Below are 22500 nucleotides of genomic sequence, written 5' to 3' on the forward strand. Positions count from 1 at the left end.
AAGAAAGAAAGAAAGAAAGAAAGAAAGAAAGAAAGAAAGAAAGAAAGAAAGAAAGAAAGAAAGAAAGAAAGAAAGAAAAAGAAAGAAAGAACAAAAGAAAGCAAGAAAGAAAGAAAGAACACTGTACAAAATATGTTAATTAAGAATTTTCATGTTTTTTACTCATGCAGTTGAATGGTATAATGGGACCTCGATATGTGCTGTTGATGTTGAAAATTAAACTCTGCAGTTTGACAGGGTGATAAAACTAGTACACTAGTTTTCTATACTGTAATTTACAACACCAAAACAGACAATGTACTGTATCACTTCATACTACTAAAAATGGCAATAAGTCACTTTTTTTACTCTTCAGCATCAAAACGTTGTTGAATGAAAGATCAAGTTCTCATAATGTAATTTACAATTATAAATAAATAAATAATAAACAAATAAAAAAAATAACTGAATAAATAAATAATAAAGGAATAAATAAAGGAATAAATAAATGAATAAATAAATAAATAAATAAATGACAAATAAATGAATAAATAAATAAATAATAAACAAATAAAAAATAAATAAATAAATAATAAACAAATAAAAAATTATTAAATAAATAAATAATAAATTAATAAATAAATGAATAAATAAATAAATAATACACAAATAAAAAATAATAATAAATAAATAAATAATCAAATAATGAATAAACAAATGAATAATTAAATAAATAATAAACAAATATAATAAATAAATAAATAAATAAATAAATAAATAAATAAATAAATAAATAAATAAATAACACACAAAAAAAAATCAAGAGAGAAAAACACACACACACGGCCGCACAATAACTTAACACATACATCATTCACATTTTAACTAAAAATAATATGCAGAGTTACACAATGTCAGTGATTCTTACTTTGAGGAAATCTCCCTCATAAAGCTGGAAGGTGGTGGCAGTGATTTGAATCCCCATGCCTCTTTCTGTCTCAATGTGGTAGATGCACTCATGGTTGTTGTCATAATTTCCCGGGTAATTGGGGGACAGCAGGACACCCTGTCTTCCCACAGAAGTGGCTCCACACTCAGCTAGGCATTCGCGGGAGGTATAGATAGGAAAGAGAGGTAGAACATGTTGAGGAGTCAAAAATTCACATACTGAGGGTTGAAAATACAAATGCCTTATCTAACTTATCAAATCTTAGATGCAGAATAACTGTCACACATTTTCCCTGAAGCCTGCAGCGTTCTGACATCTGCTACTTCTATGCGTAGGCCAGCTTGGGCCAAGGTTTTGCACGGAATATAATTGGAGTCTCTCATTTTTTTTGATGAATCACGGCACCAATTTCAGAGGAATACAAATGAACGGGGGCCTTTATACACTATAGCTAGTTGTTAGTCACAGAAGCTCACTGCCCTGTTTGTATCAGACGTCCTTCTGTTTAATATTCTGCTCCAACATCTCCAGTTATGTAAGCAGATGTTGCTTTTAGACACTGAGCTAAATACTGGCCTAATGGTATTCCAGCTACTGAAAGAAATGATTAGACATAAAGAGTCAATAAGTACTTAGTGCTCATAGAAAATGAATGAATGAATAATGAATTAATTAATAAATAAAACCACACTAGGGCGGCACCGTGGCTCAGTGGTTAGCACTGTCGCCTCACAGCAAGAAGGTCGCTGGTTTGAGTCCTGGCTAGACCAGTTGGCATTTCTATGTGGAGTTTGCATGTTCTCCCTGTGTTTGCATGGGTTTCCTCAGGGTGCTCTGGTTTCCCCCACAGTCCAAAGACATGCGCTTTAGGTGAATTACTAAAATGGCCGTAGTGCACTGACTGTGTGTGAATGTAAGAACGTATGGGTGTTTCCTAGTATGGGTTGCAGCTGGAAAGCCATCCACTGTGTAAAACATATGCTGGATAAGTTGGCAGTTCATTCCGCTGTGGCGACTCCGGATGAATAAAGGGACTAAGCCGAAGGAAAACCTCTTAACTAATTGTGTTATTATACTAAGCTAGGGTGGCATGGTGGCTCAGTGGTTAGCAAGAAGGTCACTGGGTTGAGCACCAGCTGGACCAGTTGGCATTTCTGTGTGGAGTTTGCATGTTCTCCCCATGTTTGTGTGGGTTTCCTTTGGGTTTTTGTTAAAACTACTTATTTAAAATGAGCTGAAACAACACAATTATTGAGTTTTTAGGACCTCTTAATGGTTTTATGTTCAATCAACTTAAATTTGTAAAAACAAATGAATTAACTGAATGCCTTCATGCTGTCTCAATACAAATCTATTTTGTGAAACCCAAAATTTTTTACAGTGTTAGGAGCATTTTATTTATTTATTTATTTATTTATTTATTTATTTATTTATTTATTTATTTATTTATTTATTCAGTTGTTTATTTGTTTATGCAGGAACTGTGCAGTACTAGCAGCCATAGAGCACATTGGTTCAATATGTTAAATTGTCCTCTGGTATCTACATAATATGTGGGTTTATGGCTTAGGTTAGTTCAGTTATATGGTTTTACATTTGTCATATAATGCATAATTCAATATGCTTCCTCTAAAGATGATTTCCTCTTAAGTGTAGATTGGTAAAGTAGTAGTATTTGACATGTAAATCGGCACCTGCAGAGCAGTTCACTTTTAATGATGGGATGATTATTGGTCTATATGCACCACTTCCTGGCATTGAATACATTAGCATTTTCATTCAACCTGTAAACTGTTTATAACTGTTCTCTCTATCTATCTATCTATCTATCTATCTATCTATCTATCTATCTATCTATCTATCTATCTATCTATCTATCTATCTATCTATCTATCTATCTATCTATCTATCTATCTATCTATCTATCTATCTATCTATCTATCTATCTATCTATCTATCTATCTATCTATCTATCTATCTATCTATCAGGCAACTTCCGAAGGCAATTGGATGCGCTCAGAGTAAGGGGGGCTGAATACTTTTGCACACTGTACTTTTTTTAGTTTTTATTTGTAGAAACAAAATTAAACTCACGTATATTTTTCTTTCTTCTTCACAATTGTATGCCGCTTTGTGTTGGTCTTTCACATAATATTTAAATAAAATATATTTATGTTTGTGGTCATAATGTAAGAAAATGTGACAATTCAATGGGTGTGAATAATTTTGCAAGCCGCTGTAGTGGTAACTGTTTTATGTTTTGCTGTGGAATAGCTTCAGCATAGAAACAGTTCATGCAAATTGAGGAATTATACCCCACATTGTAGAATTGAGGCTTCAAGTAATTTTTTTCAAGTAGTATTTGTACAAGTCGGGGTTCAAACTCTGGACACTTGCAGCACCGTTATTCAATGCACGGTCCACTAGGCTACATAATTTTTTTCGAAGCCAGTCAATCAAACAAAGATTCGCCAGGTCTTGAAACGCTTTTGAAATGTCTGTTGCTTTGAATCGCTTTAATCATGTGACTTGGGTGATTCAAATTGCTTTAGTCACGTGACCTGGGTGTTTCGAATCACTTTAGTCACGTGACCTGGGTGTTTCGGATCACTTTAGTCACGTGACCTAGGTGTTTCGAATCACTTTAGTCATGTGACCAGGGTGTTTCGAATCACTTTAGTCACGTGACCTGGGTGTTTCGAATCACTTTAGTCATGTGACCAGGGTGTTTCGAATCACTTTAGTCACGTGACCTGGGGGTTTCGAATCACTTTAGTCATGTGACCTGGGTGTTTCAAATCACTTTAGTCACGTGACCTGGGTGTTTCAAATCACTTTAGTCACGTGACCTGGGTGTTTCGAATCACTTTAGTCATGTGACCAGGGTGTTTCGAATCACTTTAGTCACGTGACCTGGGGGTTTCGAATCACTTTAGTCATGTGACCTGGGTGTTTCAAATCACTTTAGTCACGTGACCTGGGTGTTTCAAATCACTTTAGTCACGTGACCTGGGTGTTTCGAATCACTTTAGTCATGTGACCTGGGTGTTTCGAATCACTTTAGTCACGTGACCTGGGTGTTTCAAATCACTTTAGTCATGTGACCTGGGTGTTTCAAATCACTTTAGTCACGTGACCTGGGTGTTTCGAATCACTTTAGTCATGTGACCTGGGTGTTTCGAATCACTTTAGTCACGTGACCTGGGTGTTTCGGATCATGCTTCGGTGCAGTGTTTTGAAATACTTGCACTTCGGGATCTCGACATTGTGTCAAAACTATGCTGGCGGAATGTCCATTAGGCTTAAGTTTTTGCTTCTGAGCCATTAAAAAAAACGCAAATTCAATAGATCGAACAGCTTGTGAAATGCACTGATCCTTCGAATTGCTTTAGTCATATGGCCTGTGTTTTAAAACATCTGTGCTTCAGGATCGACGTGTCAGAACATTTACATTTCACGAAAGCCATCCCTAGTTGATGTGATTGTTAATCTTTCTTTCTTTCTATCTATCTATCTATCTATCTATCTATCTATCTATCTATCTATCTATCTATCTATCTATCTATCTATCTATCTATCTATCTATCTATCTATCTATCTATCTATCTATCTATCTATCTATCTATCTATCTATCTATCAATCTATCTATCTATCTATCTATCTATCTATCTATCTATCGTTATTATTTTATGATAACCTATATGGTCAACCAGGCTTTAACAATCCCGGTTAAAAATGACAAAGGTGCAGCTTTTGAAAAGGTATCACCCTAGCAACATCTTTTGTGCCCTTAATTTCTGACAACATTAAATCCTTTCGTTCCAATTACTGTCATGATGTTTGATTTTGGAAGCTCTGGTCTAGAAGCTTTTAAAAACTAGGGATCATTTCTTTCAATGGAAATTTCCTCATCAAGCCTTTATAAATTATTTGCAGCTAATATAATCCTAACCTCTTGAGGCTAATGTTTGTTGTGCTCACCAGACCAATTAAAGACACACTCACACATCCTTATTACACCGCAGTGATTAACCACTATTAAAACCTAGTCTGGCAGGAAAACTGCACACTTACAACCAGTAATCTTTTTCCTCAGCGGTTTTAATGCTGTCCACAAATATCCAAGACCTTAACTCGATACCTTCGAGGTTCGGTGAGGGAGTAATATGCACCTGATCAATTTTAATTCATTTATCATGGCAGGGTTCATCTCTGAAAGTCTTCCTCCATACAATGCTAATATTAACTGTGTCTAGTTATATTATAAATAAAAGATTAACACTATGGAAGATTAGTTTGAGCTTTCATAATCAAGAGTCATTGCAGAATAGACTCAATTTAGGGTGAAAAGATGAGACCAAATTTCTAATAATAATGCATTGGTTAAAAATTCACTGTAGTTCTTCCTCCCTTTTATGGGACATTTTATGGCCAAATTAGCCTGACCATTATTAAAATGCCAACAGACTCTTAGAAATCACTGATTTAATGCACTCTGAATTGATGACTCAACAGATGAAATCTGCATTTTCACACATAATTAAGAACTTAAATGTCAATTTAACAACTCTAAAAAAGTTGGAACAAGACATTTATTACACCTATTTATATAGACCATTATGTATCTAATAATTCTTTATTAAGAATATAAAAACCATTAGGAAATTGCGATTTCACTTAGCAATTCCTGCACTTTAACATAGCACAAAAGAACACAAAATGGTGCTTTAAAAATGTGTATCTTTAAAATTTCATTAATAAGCTACTGCTACTCACATCCATGGCTAATTTGTGAGTCTTTTTGATCATATTTATTCTAAAAGCCCAACCCTTATAAGATTTTCAACCTGACTATTTAGAACATAAAGCAACTTACAAAAGCAATTGGAAATGCATACTTGTAGACTTCTGTTTTAAAAGAATAGTTTGGGATCATTTGTATCATTTATAACCGATTCCAACACATGAGATGGTTTTATTATTTACTTTCAATTATTGTACTATTATTTGTGTTAATGTTTAATTAATCAGCACGTTCAATCTTCAAGATGTACATTGTAAACGTAATTAATATGAATGATGAATGAATCAATCAATCAAATTACCAATAAATAAATGAATAAATCAATCAATCAATCAATCAAAAAATCTGTACTAACAAACAAACATAAAAACAAATAAATCAACCAAGCTACCAATGGATGAATGAATGAACCAATCAAATAACTAATAAATGAACGAATGAACTAAACTACCAATGAATGAATGAATGAATGAACCAACCAAACTACTAACTGAACAAATCAATGAATCAATGAATAAATGAATGAATAAATGAATGAATCAATCAGTTTAAACAATGAGCACACGACCAAACAGATAAATCAACTAAACTACCAACCAACATACCAATGAATGGATGGATGAATTGATGGATGATTGAACCAAGTAAACTACCAATGAATGAATGAATGAATGAATGAATCAACCAACCTACCAATGAATGAAAGAATGAATGAATGAACCAACCAAACTAGCAATTAATGAATTAATGAATGATCCAAACAAACTACCAATGAATGAATGAATAAATGAATGCATGAACCAACCAAACTAGCAATTAATGAACTAATGAATGATCCAACCAAACTACCAATGAATGAATGAATGAATGAATCAGCCAAGTTACAAATAAATGAATGAATGAATTAATGAACCAACCAAACTAGCAATTAATGAATTAATGAATGAACCAACCAACCAAACTAATAATAAATGAATGGATGAATCACACAAACTACCGATGAATAAATGAATGAATCAACCAAACTACCACTGAATGAATGAACCAACCAATAACCAATGAATGAATGAATAAATGGACCAACCAAACTACCAATGAATGAATCAATGAATTAATAAACGAATGAATAAATGAATTAATTAATAAATCACTCAATGAGTTCTAACAAACAAACAAACAAATCAATCAACTAAACTGCCAACCAAACTACCAATAAATGGATGGATGGATGGATGGATGGATGAATGAACCTACCAAACTACCAATGATTGAATAAATAAATGAATGAATGAACCAACCAAAGTACCAATAAATGAATGAATGAACCAACCAAACTACCAATGAATGAATGAATGAACCAACCAACCTACAAATCAATGAAAGAATCAATCAATCAATCAACCAATCAACCAAACTACCAATGAATGAATAAATGAATGAATGAATCAATCAATCAATCAATCAATCAATCAAACAATCAATCAATCAAATGCAGGTTAAAAATGTCTGTTTAATAGGCCTTCTGATGAGTGAGAATAATAAATTAAATCATTTGTCCACCTACCCACACACCTGGGCAGGGCTGCACTCCACACTCTCCGTCCTCCACCCAGGCAAGTGATCTTACTCTCTCCTTCAAGGCGATAGCCAGAAAAACAGGAAAAGACCAACGAGTCACCGACCCCAAACTGGAAGCCCACTCTCCTGCTGTATGCAGGTACACCTGGGTCCTCACATGGCTCAAGACTGTACTCTGTGGTAAAAAAAAAAAGTCATAATAACTCTTAAAGTCGGCATGAACCAGATCATTCATATACTAGCTCTAAAGTGACATGTGTGAATTAGCAACGGTTTCTGCTATTCTGACGTCAGCTGCAGATGTGAATGAGTAGTAGAAGAAAGTAGTTCCTCATACAAAAGGGTTTTTAGACTCGGTGTTTCTCCGATTTTCTTTTTTATATACACAATTAAGATTATTATTATGATTATTCAAACTGTTGTATAAAAACAATATCACACGAGTAGAAATAACACTGCTACTTATTTGATATTGCTCATATATACATATATATATGTGTGTGTGTGTGTGCGCGCGAATCTCTTCGATTGCGCACCGATTTCGTCTGCTCGTACACAAATCTTCTTGTACGCCCCCTCAAATATACGCTGCTCAAGCGCAGATCTTCTTGTGCGCTCTTAAATAAACGCTGCTGAAGTGCGATTTAGTGCGTTTATGTAACAAGTATCCAACAATTATTAGATTTGCAAGGAATATTTATGAATGTCTCCAATAAACCTACAGAGCTGTATTAATGCGTCCTGAAGTGAAATGAAACGGCTATACGTTGTGTTTGCTGGCCTCACGCATCACGCACCTGTCAGTCAGCCAGTCAGCCAGCACGTAACCTTAAAGGGTAAACAAATAACGCACAGCACTACTACGGTTACAGAAAAGTTTGCGCTGTTATAATTCACTTACCTTTAATTACGCTTTGGTGCCCGCTATTTTTTTATCACCTGCTATCAAAAAAAAAAAACACGGCTGAAAGTTTTGAAGGAGAAAATGTAATGTAGCCGTGGCGGGATCAACTTTGGCATGACGCCCAGCCATGGAAGAATGAATGTAGCAGAAACCATGTATATATATATATATATATATATATATATATATATATATATATATATATATATATATATATATATATATATATATATAATACCAAAATACCAATGCAAATTCTGATACAGAGTGGATACATGCTTCATAACCCCTGGCAATTGAAATGAGGCTATATGTATGAGAAAGTCTTAGCTCTGATATATATTTAGTCATGACTTTGTCTGTGGGTTTCAAAATTAAAGCGCACATCTCAGCTTATAATGTTTTTTTTTTCTCATTGTCATAAATTAAAATAACAATATATGACAGCTGAGTGGAATCCTGGAAAGTAAATCAAACTTTGAGCGATGTAAGGAGAGTTTACTCGCACATGACTCATTTTAATGGCAACAGCCATGTCACCCTGCAGCCCAAGACCGCTTACTCACTTAAGCTATAGGTAGGGCTGGGCCTGGTCAGTACCTGGATGGGAGACCACATGGGAAAACTAGGTTGCTGTTGAAAGAAGAGCTAGTGAGGCTAGCAGGGGGCGCTCAACCTGTGGTCTGTGTGAGTCCTAAAGACCCCACTAAAGTAAAATGAAGGGGATGCCATACTGTCAGTGAGTGCCATCTTTCATTAAACAGTGAGACATTAACTGAGATCCTGTGAACATTAAAAATCTCATGACACTTCTCTTAAAGAGTAGGGGTGTTACCCCTGGTGCACTGGCTAAATTTCCTCTATCTGCCCTTACAGGACTCCCAACCATCCCCATCCACTGAATTGGCTCTATCACTATCTCTCCACTCCACCAATAGCTGGAGTGTCAGGGTTCAATGCTAAGGATTTTTTCGACTGGCCTGGTCGAATGGTCCAGTGGTTCAGATGTTTACTTGCCCTGCCAAAATTTTCACTGGTCCCACCAAAAAACAAAACAATAGCCGTATATTTTAAATAATGCAAAACGTCTGTGAATATAGAATTTAATGTGTTTAATGTATTTTAATGTATTAATAATCTCAAAGTGTTATGAAAACAAAAAGAGCAGTATAGAAAACGTGCAGGTATTTTATTGCAGTTCTAAATGATTTAACAAAAGGGGGCTGCTTTGCCAAACTGACGACAAACTGTGCAAAACCCCGCTTAATTTTTTTTCCGACGTGTTGTACCCACATAAATGTCTGCTTCCAAGTTATAACCCTCATAATTTGATGTTGCTGCCATGTTGTTGTCTCTTCGCTGTACTGGATGTTATCAAGTTACAGACAAAAATAACATCCCAACATCACAACATCCAATCAGATAAGAGCAACTGAAAAGCAAAACAATGTTTACAACATCACAGAGAAGGTAGCGTTTAAAGGCTTTAAAGAACAAACTGTTTCTCGATTCTAAGACTGTATTTGCACGCAATTGACAAATAGTCGCACTTTTGCAGGCCAATTAAACTTTAGTGACAAGGCAGCGCTGGCCCAATCGGGCCAGTAACGATCTTGTCTACTTTCCCAAGCGTCTCTCACACTGGCCCCGGGCCATCGTACAGTCCTTATTGTTGAGCCCTGGGTGTGGTTAGCAAACTAGCGCCATTGTCTTGTGGCTGCCATCACATAATCCATGTGGATTCTGCACTCTGTTGGGGGTGTGGAGAGACCCTCCTCATGATTGTGAAGCGATTTGGGTGTACACGGGAAATGCGCTAAATAAATACACATTACATTACATATTACATTATTTTGGGTTTTTTTAGGTTTAGAAACTTTGCTGTTTGAAAGAAGAACAAAAAGCAACATTGTAACTATTTGAGTCCCTGTTTCAGAACAAAACAATCCATCTACAGGTGTGAAAGCCCCCTGAGAATAACAATGTGAGCTACCAAAAGACTGATTTGAGTCAGACTTTAATCTTATACAAGTAGGCTATCACCATAATAAAAGTGCTCCATAATAAACAGAACAAGCAATGCCCCTCACCAGAGAAGGTGATATTGAAGCCCTCGTATGACATGGAGAAGTCCGAGACAAATCGTAGCTGGACGCTGAAGTTGCCAAACAAGCCGGCTTTGATGGAGGGTGGCAGGACAGAGCCTGTGAGTCTGGCCACTGGCTCAGTGAAGCTGCCGTCCTCTGTAATGAGCAGGTAATCATGAGAGTCCTCCAGGTGGAACGTGTGGAAGAGAAGCTGCACTCCTGGGGAGTTTCAGATGAGATTAGGGCCGTCAGTCACAAGCAAAATCTCCCTTTCAACCTCACAACCCACTGAGAAGCCTTCAGAGGGAACGTAATGCTGATCGAAACAGAATCGCATTTGCCCGACATGGCGCTCAGTAATAAAATGAGAAATGTGAAAGGTATCTTAAATTTGTTATCAAGGGTAATTTCAAAGGGCACAGAAATAAACCTGATGAGTAAAACCATTGAGCCTCAAACTGTTGTCAGTTTAAGCTCTAGCGCCTGTAACTTGCTCTTTTTGTCTCACCTTTCCCACGGGACACCTCGACAGTCCAAGTGCAGTTCAGCGAGTTTGGGTAGAAATCTGGAAAACCAGGGGAAAGAACTGTTCCAGTTTTTCCGTAGATATAGCCACCACACAAAGCTGGAAATGAAAAAGCAAGAAAAAAAGATATCAAAATTAGTTGATTAAACTAAGAAATACTTTAAAGGGCACCTATTTTACCCCTAGACATTCTACTCTCTAGAATGCGTCTGTAAAGTTTCAGCTCAAAACACCCATCGGATTATTTATTATACCATTCAGAATATTGGAATTTGCTGCTCTGAACACTATGTAGCTGTTTTTGTTGCCTGTGCCTTTAATGCTAGTTCTTCCCGCCCACCGTCTACATGCCTGTCAGAGTGTGCCTCAATCTCTGCCTCAGCTCTGTCAGATAAACAGCACAGTGACAGACATGACACGTAACGTTTAGTGAGAAATACTACAGTAAGAACTTTCCCAATGACTATTTGATGTATTTGTTGGGGAGTTCATTCAAGCCTTTCTGCAATTATGAGTCACACACAATGTCCTTACAAAGTTCACGCACACACACAGCGCGTTTAACTTTGAACTGTTTTTGCATGTCAAATGTGAAAGGATACACGTTAATCTCCAGTGCTGTATGGATATCTGTTATGTTAGTGTATAAAATTAACCTAAGTTATCATCCACAAACCGAGATTGAAGCGTCTTCTTTTATAATTGTTCTGTGGTGATAAAGATGGTAAAATCGATGTAATTCATTACAAACATGCACTGTTTTAAAGGGCACCTACTGTAGGTTACCCCTTTTTTCATATTTAATATAAGTCTTTTCTGTCCCCAGAAGGTGTCTGTAAAGTTTCAGCTCAAAACACCCATCAGATTATTTATTAAAGCTGTCTGAAGCTGGTAAAACTTGGTTGCTGTTTTTTTGTACTGGGCCTTTAAGGCTAGTCCTCCCCACCCACCGTTCCCACGTGCCTGTCAGCAGCATGCTTCAATCGCCACCCTCGGCTGCCTCAGGAAGCAGATCTCATGTAACGTTTGTGAGAAATACTACAGTAAGAACTTTACCAATCAGTATTTGATGCAGTTTTTGTGAGTTGCAACCATGAGTCACACACAATGTTGTTACAAAGTTCACGCGCACACCCACACACAGAGAGAGAGAGAGAGAGAGAGAGAGAGAGAGAGAGAGAGAGAGAGAGAGAGAGAGAGAGAGAGAGAGACAGCGCGTTTAGCTTCGCACTCTGTTTGCACGCATATGTGACAGGATACAGGTTAATCTCCACTGCTGTATGGATATCTGTTATGTTAATGTACAAAATAAACCTGATTTAACGTCCACAAACCGGGATTGAAGCGTCTTCTTTTATAATTGTTCTGACACGCGGCTGTGCTGATGAAGTAAATCTGAAGTAAATCGCAGTAATTCATTACACACATGCTCTGTTTTAAAACATGTTAAACTTGTAAAACTCACTCTTGATCGCGTTTGATGATGATTGATGATCCTAGCGAACTGAACAGGTCTTTTATTCCTGGTTGCTTTGCGCTCGTCCTCTCTTGTTGATATGATTATACACGTGACTACTGAGACATGTAATACGCACAGCTGTCAATCAATTCGGTGGGCGGGGGGACCGCACTCCTACGTCAAGTTGCGGTCGATCTGAATACCGCTCCAATTTGTCCACTGCTTTTATGTTGTTAAATTTGAAAAAAAAAGGACTGGGTATGTTTTATATCACCCCAATATGATGGTCTATACACTGTATCTACACACATGTCTGTGCAAACAGCTTGAAAAGTAGATTTTTTACCATAGGTGCCCTTTAAAAATGTTTTAAACTTGTAAAACTCATTCCTAATCACATTTGATGATGATTGATGATCACAAAGCATTGAACAGATCTTTTAATCCTGGTTGCTTTGCGCTCATCCTGTCTTGTTGATATGATTACACGCGTTACTTCAGAGACATGTTAATAAGCACCTATCAATCAATTCGGAAGGCGGGGAAACAGCACTCCTACTTCACATTGCGGTGGGCCTCAAAATAATTAATTAATTAATAATTAATTAACAATATCTCACTTAATAATAATAATAACAACAACAATTATTATCATTATATAATTCGCAAATAATATTTGTAAAAGAAACGTCATTCAATTTACATGGAAAACGAGTGCATGTTTTTACCAAGACTGATATTAGATTTTTTTTAAATGTGTCTGCATGTAAAACTACATAATTTGCACAAAAAAAAAAAAAAAGTTATTACTCCGCCCCATTTAGAATGTCATTATGGATGTTTTATGTTATAACTAACGTTGTTCAAACAATGGATCTGTGACAAAGCAACTACAGTTTTGGGAAACACTCATCAATACATAGTTCTTTTGCCAAATGATGCATTGTACTATGATAGCTCAGCTGCGAGTTACGTCACTGTTTGGGAAACGCACCCCAGAGCGAGTAGAATAGTTTCACATTAAAAAAAAAGTAATAATAATAATTAATAAAAAGAATAATACATGGAAGAATACACAGAAATAGACCTGTTTCTACATGAAAGGCAGCACAGTGTAATGCACAGTGTAATGATATAATAACTAATAAGAGGTTGACATCAGATACACTTGAAACGAGATCAAAAGCAGATGTACTGTATAACTGTGACACATCTTCAACTGAAGAATTCATGTCAGTGGAGACAGTCAAAACAACACACACACACAAAAGAGCTTGTTTGTCCTTGAAGCCCCAGCCATCATAACAGAATATTGAGAATACATCGTGTGTCCTTGAGCCATGCTCATCATCCTGCTTTTATCCAAATAAATCACACAGCACAGGTTATCAAAGGAAAACATATTTTTGAGCCTCAGCATTTTTTCATCAAATGGCCCCCTAAATCTCATCATAAACTGATTTTGCTTTAAATCATGTCTGGAAAAACATGTGTAAACAAAATAGCAGTGATGCACACGTGCTAAACAAGGCGTTTGCTTGTTTGTAATCTAATATGATTATTTGTTATTATCAACGCGTTGCTTGCCATGTGTTGTTGACGTAAGATTGTATTCTGATATTCATATTGATTATAACGAGCGCACGTGAGGGCTAACGTTATCACCACACGCACGCGCGCAGACACACACATATACATAAATATATACATATATATATATATATATATATATATATATATATATATATATATATATATATATATATATATATATATATATATATATATTTATTTATGTATATATTTATATATTTATGTATATGTGTGTCTGCGCGCGCGCGTGTGGTGATAACGTTAGCCCTCACGTGCGCTCGTTATAATATATATATATATATATATATATATATATATATATATATATATATATATATATATATATATATATATATATGATCTGACAGCCTTCACAGCAGCACGGAGTAGAGGTGTGCCAGTCACTGAATCCAGCCTAGGAGTTTTCAACTCACCGCCACATTCTGTCTTTATATTATCGTCTGTGTTTGTCATAAAGTCATCTGTGCTCAATGCTCAGGTGCTGTATCAAAATCTGACTCCGCTTCACCTGACTCCGTGCACGCATCACGCAGCGCCTGTAGTTAAGTGAAACTCACGGCGGTTTATCATAAACTTTACATCGATCATTTTCCCCGCAATTGACAGCAAGGACGAACACAGAAGCGCTGTCTGATTGACAAGCAGCACCAACATGTGTTTAAAAGAATCTAAAACGCCAGATAGGATGAATCTATGTCGCATTTTCTAAAGTAAAGTACTCTGTATTTAGCTTTTCGCATGTACGGTGGCTCTGAACTGTCAAAACACCCCTCAAAACGCTTTTTCGGACATTACATATTTGTACATACGTACATTACTGCAACACGTTGTACTCAAGATTATTTGAGCTGGTTTTAGTCCTTAGGTCCTTCATTTTCTTTTCTTTTTTTATATATATATTTAACTTGTTTGTAAATTAAATCTCATTTTGTTATTTAACCTATTATTTTCATGCAACAGTCAAGTGGCATGTTAATATGCTTTGTGAAGAAAATGAAATATTTTATTTTTGGCATGCGGATTTATGTGAAATCGTGAATATATGTATATATTATCACCTTGCAATTTTAAAATTATTGCATTTTTTGCTTTGATTAGGCTATTCAGTTCATAAGATCAGATAAAACTTTTATGAACTTTTTAAAATAAAATCATTGTATAAAATTATAACATTTCAAAATATTTATATTTATTGGCCTACATATATCGGCTATCAGCCTCCAAATCTGAAGAGTTGTCGGTTTTCGATATCGGCCAAAAAAATCAGGAGTCATTTTTAAACAGGAGTATCTGTACTTCTACTTGAGTAAAGGATGTGTGTACTTTTGCCATCTCTGGGCCCATCCGCAAGAGTAGGTGAAGGAAAATTGTATTTAAATCTTACTCCACCGACGAATCCGACTCCCCTTTGCGCATCACATAGCACCTGCAGTTAAACTTAAATGCCCTGCCCCCTTCAAGATCCTTCTCATTTGATGCACTTGCATTCAACTAATCTCACTGGCAGAGTGGTAATATAACGAAACACTATTGGCTGTTATTTTTTAAGGGGAGGAGTTATTTAAGGGGAGGAGTTACTTAGGAGTTATGTCCCACCCTTTCTTCATTTTTCAGTTGAGATCACATCAAACGTTGAATAAAAACTGCACATTTCAAAGCGCATCATGGCACCTTTAACATCTCAGTAGAAACTTCGAATAAAATTATGACAATCTTGTATGAGAATGACAGCTATGGGAACTCTAGTATTTATAGAATTCTGGTAGGTCCACTGCTAATGTAAACAAATGTGTATGTACATTCCCACAAACAAATGCTGAGCATCTGTCCTGTCCATAATGAAGGTCAGGCTCTGATGAGAGCCCATCAGAGCGAATCAAAGTCTGTTACAGCAAAAGCACAGAGCTGATAACGCTCAGACATAAGAGGACAACGGGAATTCTGGAACAGACCTGATTGCCTTTTACTGGAAAATACTTTGTTTACTTCAATTCCTGCAATTGGCAAACAAATAACATAAACAGCACTATCTTGTAGTTATCTGGCCAAGGCTTTACAATGTTTGTTCCCGCTATACTGTTCTCCACCCCCCCCCCCCCCCCTTTATGTTTAAGGTTATCTATGAAACAGTGCATGCCAGTCACCTCTGCTCTAATCAAAAATGTATGAACTTAAATCTCCTCAGAGTCTTAAGAAGGCTTACCCTTTCCCCTCTGATAAAATTGTAATGCAGCCTAGCAGAAGCAGATTATGGGCCCGACCAGTGCCTTCAGTTTTCCCTCCAAAGTTTTCACTATTAACCTCATAGTCTTGTGTAGCCAGACCTCAGACTGACCCGCTAAAGGTTTGTGAATTTGGCCGCTTTAAATGATCAAGGAGCGCCTGTGATGCTATTTGACTGACAGGTTGACCAACCAATCTTGTTTTGATTTGTGCTGAGTCATGTTTAAAGGTGTAGAAATGACCACAGATTAACAGCCCATCATGCAATCGTGCATCATTCATTCAAAAACATCTTTAAAAGTTTACAACAATGATGCATCAGTATTCCAATTGATCAGTCAACAAAACAGGAAATCAGTGAAACCTCAATGGCTAACCATTGCCCAAAAATACAGCCCTTCTGGTACACTGTAAAAATTCAAACCAGGCTCATTATGGATACGTGCCCCTGTATACATTCCTGGAGAGTGCAGAATACATCCCAGGAGGTACTTTTTTGTAGGTTTTGTTTTCGTGAATGCACCAGAGGCCGCTGTGTACGTTTTTTTAGATCTCAAATTTCTCTTGTGAGTGCCATCTATGCCTGCAGGCCGCTGCCAACTGACTGACCTCATCTTGCCTAAACTCAACCGCTGTGTTATCAAAAGCAATCCAGAAAAAGAAAAGACCTTGTCTGATTTTTATCACATTTTCAGACCTTACTACATTCTCACCCTGTTATTTACTTGTTTATTTTATTTTTTGCAGTTTGTTTATCTGCTTTCTGAAATCGTTCTTCGCTGAGCTCGAACCCCATCATCGCGGTCAACTCCTCTCTACATCTCAAGTACACCGACGCACACCGACATACACAAGCTACTGGGCAAACTGGTTGCAGCGGAAAAGCCATCCACATGGAGGTAAGCGATCAGTTGGTATAGCGGAAAAAAAATACAGAAGCCGTCTGTGGCATCATACCACCCCGTTGCGTTCATTTTAAAGACAAAAATGCAGCCATACATACCTCTGGCTACATAATTTGCGCTCTCCAGAAATGTATACAGGGGTACGTATTCATAAGGAGCTGTGTTAAAAAAATACAACTAACAAATTGTTAACTCAGTTTAAAATTGTAAGTTAGGTGGACATTTTTTGAGCTCAGTGTTGAGTTGACTCAAAAAACAATTTAACTGCATGTTTAGAACTGTTAGTTCAATGAAAGTAAATAATTCAGTTGAGACGTATAATTTTGATTTCTTTATATGAGCATAAACTTCCTGCGCTGTAAAAATTGTAAAAGTTGAGCTAACTTAAAGTTGTGAAGCAACCGGCTGCAAAGAAATTGTGAGTTTTTAAACTTCAGTGGTTGAAGATGTGCCAAATTATTATTATTATGTTTTTAAGTTGAGTTAAATCTACTTATTCCGTAAAGTATACTTGACTTAAACCAGCCTTTTCAGTCGACTTAAAAAAAAAAAAAATAAAAAATAAATAATAAAAAAATTATATACAGTTAAACAGTTGAAGTCAGAATTATTAGCCCCCCTGTTTATTTTGTACCCCAATTTCTGTTTAACCGAAGAAAAAAAAAATTCCACCCATTTCTAAACAGGGGCTAATAATTTTGTCCTTAAAATGCTTTTTGAAAAAATAAAAACTGCTTTTAATCTAGCCGAAATAAAACAAATAAGAAGAAAAAATATTATCAGACATACTATGGAAATTTTCCTTGCTCTGTTAAACATCATTTGGGAAAAATCTAAAAAAGAACAAAAAATTCAAAGGGGGGCTAATAATTCTGACTTCAATTGTACATACATATATACATACATATATATATATATACTTTTGGTAAGTACTAGAAGAGATTTATAAAATGGTTCCAGGTTAATCCTCCAACAGGGGCTCAATGTATAGGAGTTGTAAAGGAAATATACTGTATGGAGAGACTGACGTGTAACCTAAAACTTGATTCAAAAACTCCAAGAAGTATTGGAAAAAATGGACTCCGTATGTCATTGTAAATAACAAGTGATAACGTGCTTCAAATGTATTGTGACTTGATTTTGTAAACCCTATGAAAACCACTTTTTTTCTTCATTTTTTAAAACAAAAAAACAAAAAACAAGGGAAATCAGTGGGACATGCATGTAGACTTTGTTCTGACATTCATTCATGATTTTGGTGACGTTTCATAAAGACAAAGACTATATAATACACAAGACATGTCACTCGTATCTTGTTGAATGGGAAAAAGTGTAACGGTCATTATGGTGAATAAAGCCCCGCCTACTAGTACAGGAGCCAACCATTGATCGCTATATGGCGAATAAAGACTGCCTACTAGTACAGGAGCCAATTGTCGATCGTCATATGGCAAATAAAGTAGAGTTGTGAACCTACACTGGTCTCACGGTTCGGTTTGGTTAATATTATCTGCCATTGATTCGGTTTAATTCGTTATCTCGGTGCATCACAGTGAATTGACGATGCTTTCCATACACAGTTTTATATTTTCTTCACAGCACAACAATTCTTGTATTAAAATATTTATATTTATATACTATTTGTAATACAATTTTGTCATTTAATAGAAACAGTCAGATATATAAACTGTCCCTTTAAACAACACGAGCATTTATAGCACATAAACAAATATAAATATCCCACTCGCTTTCTGACCCTTGTCTTGGTAACGTGCTCAACAGAAATGGCTGCGATTGGCTCTTACGCGCTGGTGCTCTTCACAGATGAGTGACACCATAGAGTGATACTGATAAACGGCAGCGGCGCTCACAGCTGATCTATAATAGACATGGTGGAGAAAACTTTGCCGACACACGCTCGTGTCTGTATCCAGAAGCATCGCTGTAACAGACGAGAGGAGAGGAAACGTTACCTCAAGCCAGCAGGTCAAATAGGCCACAGTGAGAGAGAGAAATGGGGTTTACTTTCATTCTCTCAATGACAGTGAAATAGGGGCTTCTGCTGTAAAGACTGTCCAGCAAACACACACGCAGTGAAATTGTGCACAGTTTCTGTGTAGTAGTTGGAGTGTTGTAAATACTCGCGCTCGCCTCCCTCTTCATAGTAATCTACCGTGACATACTGTGGCACATATGAGATCCATGACGTCAGTACGTCAGTAACCGGTTGTGATTATCACTGAACCGATACCAAATTGTCCGCGTCTGCATCGCGGTGCACCGAAGAAACAGTTAATTTCGACACCCCTTGAATAAAGCCCGCCTTCTAGTTCAGGAGCCAATCATCGATCGCTATAGACCAGGCATGGGCAAACTCGATCCTCGAGGGCCGGTGTCCCTGCAGAGTTTTGCTCCAACACTAATCAAACACACCTGAACACCCTAATTAGTGTCTTCAAGATCACTAGAAAGCTACAAGCAGGCGTGTTTGATTAGGGTTGGTGCAAAACTATGCAGGGACACCGGCCCTCCAGGATCGAGGTTGCCCTTCCCTGCTGTAGACTGACGATCCTCCGAGGGAGGGGCTCGGACCAGACGTGAGTTTCTGCAGATTTTGTGTGATTTAGATGTTTAGAAATGAAACTAAAGACACAGTTGTTGGTGATTCCTAATACGAAATTCAATTGGAAGCTTGGCAAGCAGTTTTGAAGAATTTGATGCTTCCCTATTCAGACAGAATGCCCGAGCATACTGCCCGAGAGGCGTTTTAAAGATGGCCGCCGAGTGAAATGACTTGCCTTAAAGGGACTTTGGTGAAGTTTAGGCAGACTGAGATGACTGAAAGTGAATATTTTCATTGTTCTTTAAAAGCAAAGGTGTTGTTGTATTTGTTAGTGTCACTTTTTGTGTTTTGAAAGACGTCTTTCTCTTGATTTTTGACAAAAATGATAGAATGTTTTTCACTACCATTAAAAAAAGAGTAGCATACCTGTGTGTTTGTCGCCATGAAGCCTTTATTCAGCGAGCATTGCAAACTTGTAATAATCCAAAGCTTAAGTCAAATTAATAAATGCTCATGGTGACAATGTTATCCTAACAATAACAGACAGCTGTGTAGGCAGTAAATCACTGATTCAAGAATATCTCAGAATATTTGACTAAAACATCCAGAAATTAAACCAAGAATTTTAAGAATCCCACATGAAATATGCAACTATTAATGAGCAATGTTAATGAATTATTAGTTAAATGAATGTTATCAATATAAACATCGCAGCTTTTTAAATTGATCAGACTTGTTTCCAGACAGACTGGTTAAGACTGCTGCATACTCGACTTCCGGAAATCCTGTATATTTAAACCAATCAGTGAACGACTGAGGATCTGCTGAAGTGTTTCCAGAAAAGTGTGCCATATGCATCAGCCTTTTAATTGCAGATCTGTTGGTGATGCTTACTGAAAATAAGTGCAAGCTGGCACCAGGGTCCAATTCTTAGCTCCTTTTCCCCTTTACAAGGAAGCTGATCACTTGTACATGAGCAGACTTGAAAAAGAGAGCAACATGGCCTACCGTCACAGCTGGGCAACGCATGGTTCCACTGATGGTTCCTCTCACACACAATGGCTTCCTCATCGCTCAAAGTATAGCCTTGATCGCAGCTGAATGTCACACTGGAGCCAATGGCGAAATTGTTCCCGTGCCTTTTTCCATTCACCGGGATCCCTGGATCTAAACAGGAATCTGTCTCCATCATAATGCCTGTGAAAAACAAATGCATAAATAAATGAATAATCCCTCTTACAAGGTCTAGATAGAAAGGAGGATGGTGTCGGAAACACTTCATACAGCATAAATCATCAGATAGCCTTTCCCCAGCAGTTTCCTTCCTTCGACCAATATCCTTATCTGTAATATTTTACTTGTAGGGGAGTTCATAAGACAGACATGATTGAAAATCAAAGAGATTTATGCATGTTTAGGACTAATGCCGTTAAGTGTTGTTGGTGTGTAATTTTAATAGCAAAACTGACATTGTTTGAGATGTTTTTGTGGCAACATGAGATCATCAAATACATCACAGCCTGTTATTGACTACATTTACATGGACATCAGTAATCAAATAAACTGCCTTAATCTGAATAAGACAATAAGGTCTTTACATGAGTCGCTATATGAATTTTCCTTTCATGATTCCGTTTTACTTGTTATAGCACAAAATTTGATTAATGTCATCGCGTCACCACACTATCCAAGTTTCTTCTGGAGTTTCATATATTTCGGGTGTTTCATTTTTAATTTTTCAACTTTAACTGTAGTTCGGCAGTTTCACTTTCATTTTGGAGCATTTCATTCATGCCCCCTGTGACAAACTGAGGTATTGGATGAGAGTATAAAGTAAGGACTGGTGGAAGAGTGTTGTTTTAATGGAATTTAATACCGCACGCCTAATAGAAGAAAAAAAAACTCCAGGTTTTGTGATGCAGGTGTCTGTGGTCCTTCCTGACTGGCTAGGTGCAGACAATAATGTCAAACAGCCATGTGTGTATGGAATGTCCTACATGATGGTATTCATTTGATTGCTATGTTTACAGGTCTGTGCTGTACTTCAATAATGTGACTAAATCGGCATACTCCACATGTCTTAATTCGTTTTCTGTTTAGTTCGATTATGACTTTAGTCAGATAAAGGTCATCAAAAATCACTATTTACATGGTAAACTCTTAATCGGAGTCTTAATCATATTCAAATTGGATTACTGGTGTCCATGTAAACGTACTCACGATTATTGTCATGAGAACTTGACATTATCAAGACAACATAAGACAACAAGTCATAAATCTGTCATAAACATGACTGTCATCAGGCCATTATAATTGTTGTGAATGTTTTACTGATCTTTTTTTAGTGGAAAAAAAATTAATTTGTCATTATGTGTCATTAAATGTCAATACTCTGTCAAATTATTTTATAACAGTGTCATAAATATATTATATGACATTTTAATGACAGATCCACTATACCACTATAATTAAGGTCAGTAAGAATATTAATGATGCTATAAACTCATGACACAATTTTAAAGGCCTCACTTACGAACGCTAAAAATTTTTTGATTTTTTAATATATAAAGAATCTTAAATGTTCACAAATTCAATTGAAGAAGTGTGTCAATTTAACAGTTCATGTGTGGAAAAAAATGAAAATAATAAATAAATAATCTGATAAAATATTTGATAAATAATTATATGAATACTCTGTCAAATAATTTTATAACAGCGTCATTAATATTTAATCACATTTTAATGACAAACTCAATTTGTACCGCTGCAGTTGAGGTCAAGAAAAATAGGAATGACGATATAAACTCAATCAATACGTCACAATCAGAATGTCTTACCTATAAATACTAGCAAAAAAATTTGAAAGAATCCAAAATGTTTACAAATTCCTTTGAATTAATGTGTCAAT

The 22500-nt window shown here is 36.4% G+C and overlaps 1 protein-coding gene across 1 annotated transcript in view; it reads right to left on the bottom strand.

The window, feature by feature from the left end:
• The window catches only part of LOC130239330 (CUB and sushi domain-containing protein 1-like), a 551687-nt gene that overhangs the window by 206513 nt on the left and 322674 nt on the right, over positions 1–22500 (bottom strand). The window contains exons 18-22 of the mRNA XM_056470435.1: positions 20601–20789; positions 10811–10927; positions 10306–10521; positions 7298–7486; positions 908–1077 (exon numbers count right to left, since the gene is read on the bottom strand). Coding sequence (XP_056326410.1) covers positions 908–1077; positions 7298–7486; positions 10306–10521; positions 10811–10927; positions 20601–20789 — 881 coding nt within the window. The remainder of the gene's footprint in view (positions 1–907; positions 1078–7297; positions 7487–10305; positions 10522–10810; positions 10928–20600; positions 20790–22500) is intronic.

The sequence above is a fragment of the Danio aesculapii genome, chromosome 13 (genome assembly GCF_903798145.1).
Source record: "Danio aesculapii chromosome 13, fDanAes4.1, whole genome shotgun sequence".
In the NCBI taxonomy this organism is placed as follows: Eukaryota; Metazoa; Chordata; class Actinopteri; order Cypriniformes; family Danionidae; genus Danio; species Danio aesculapii.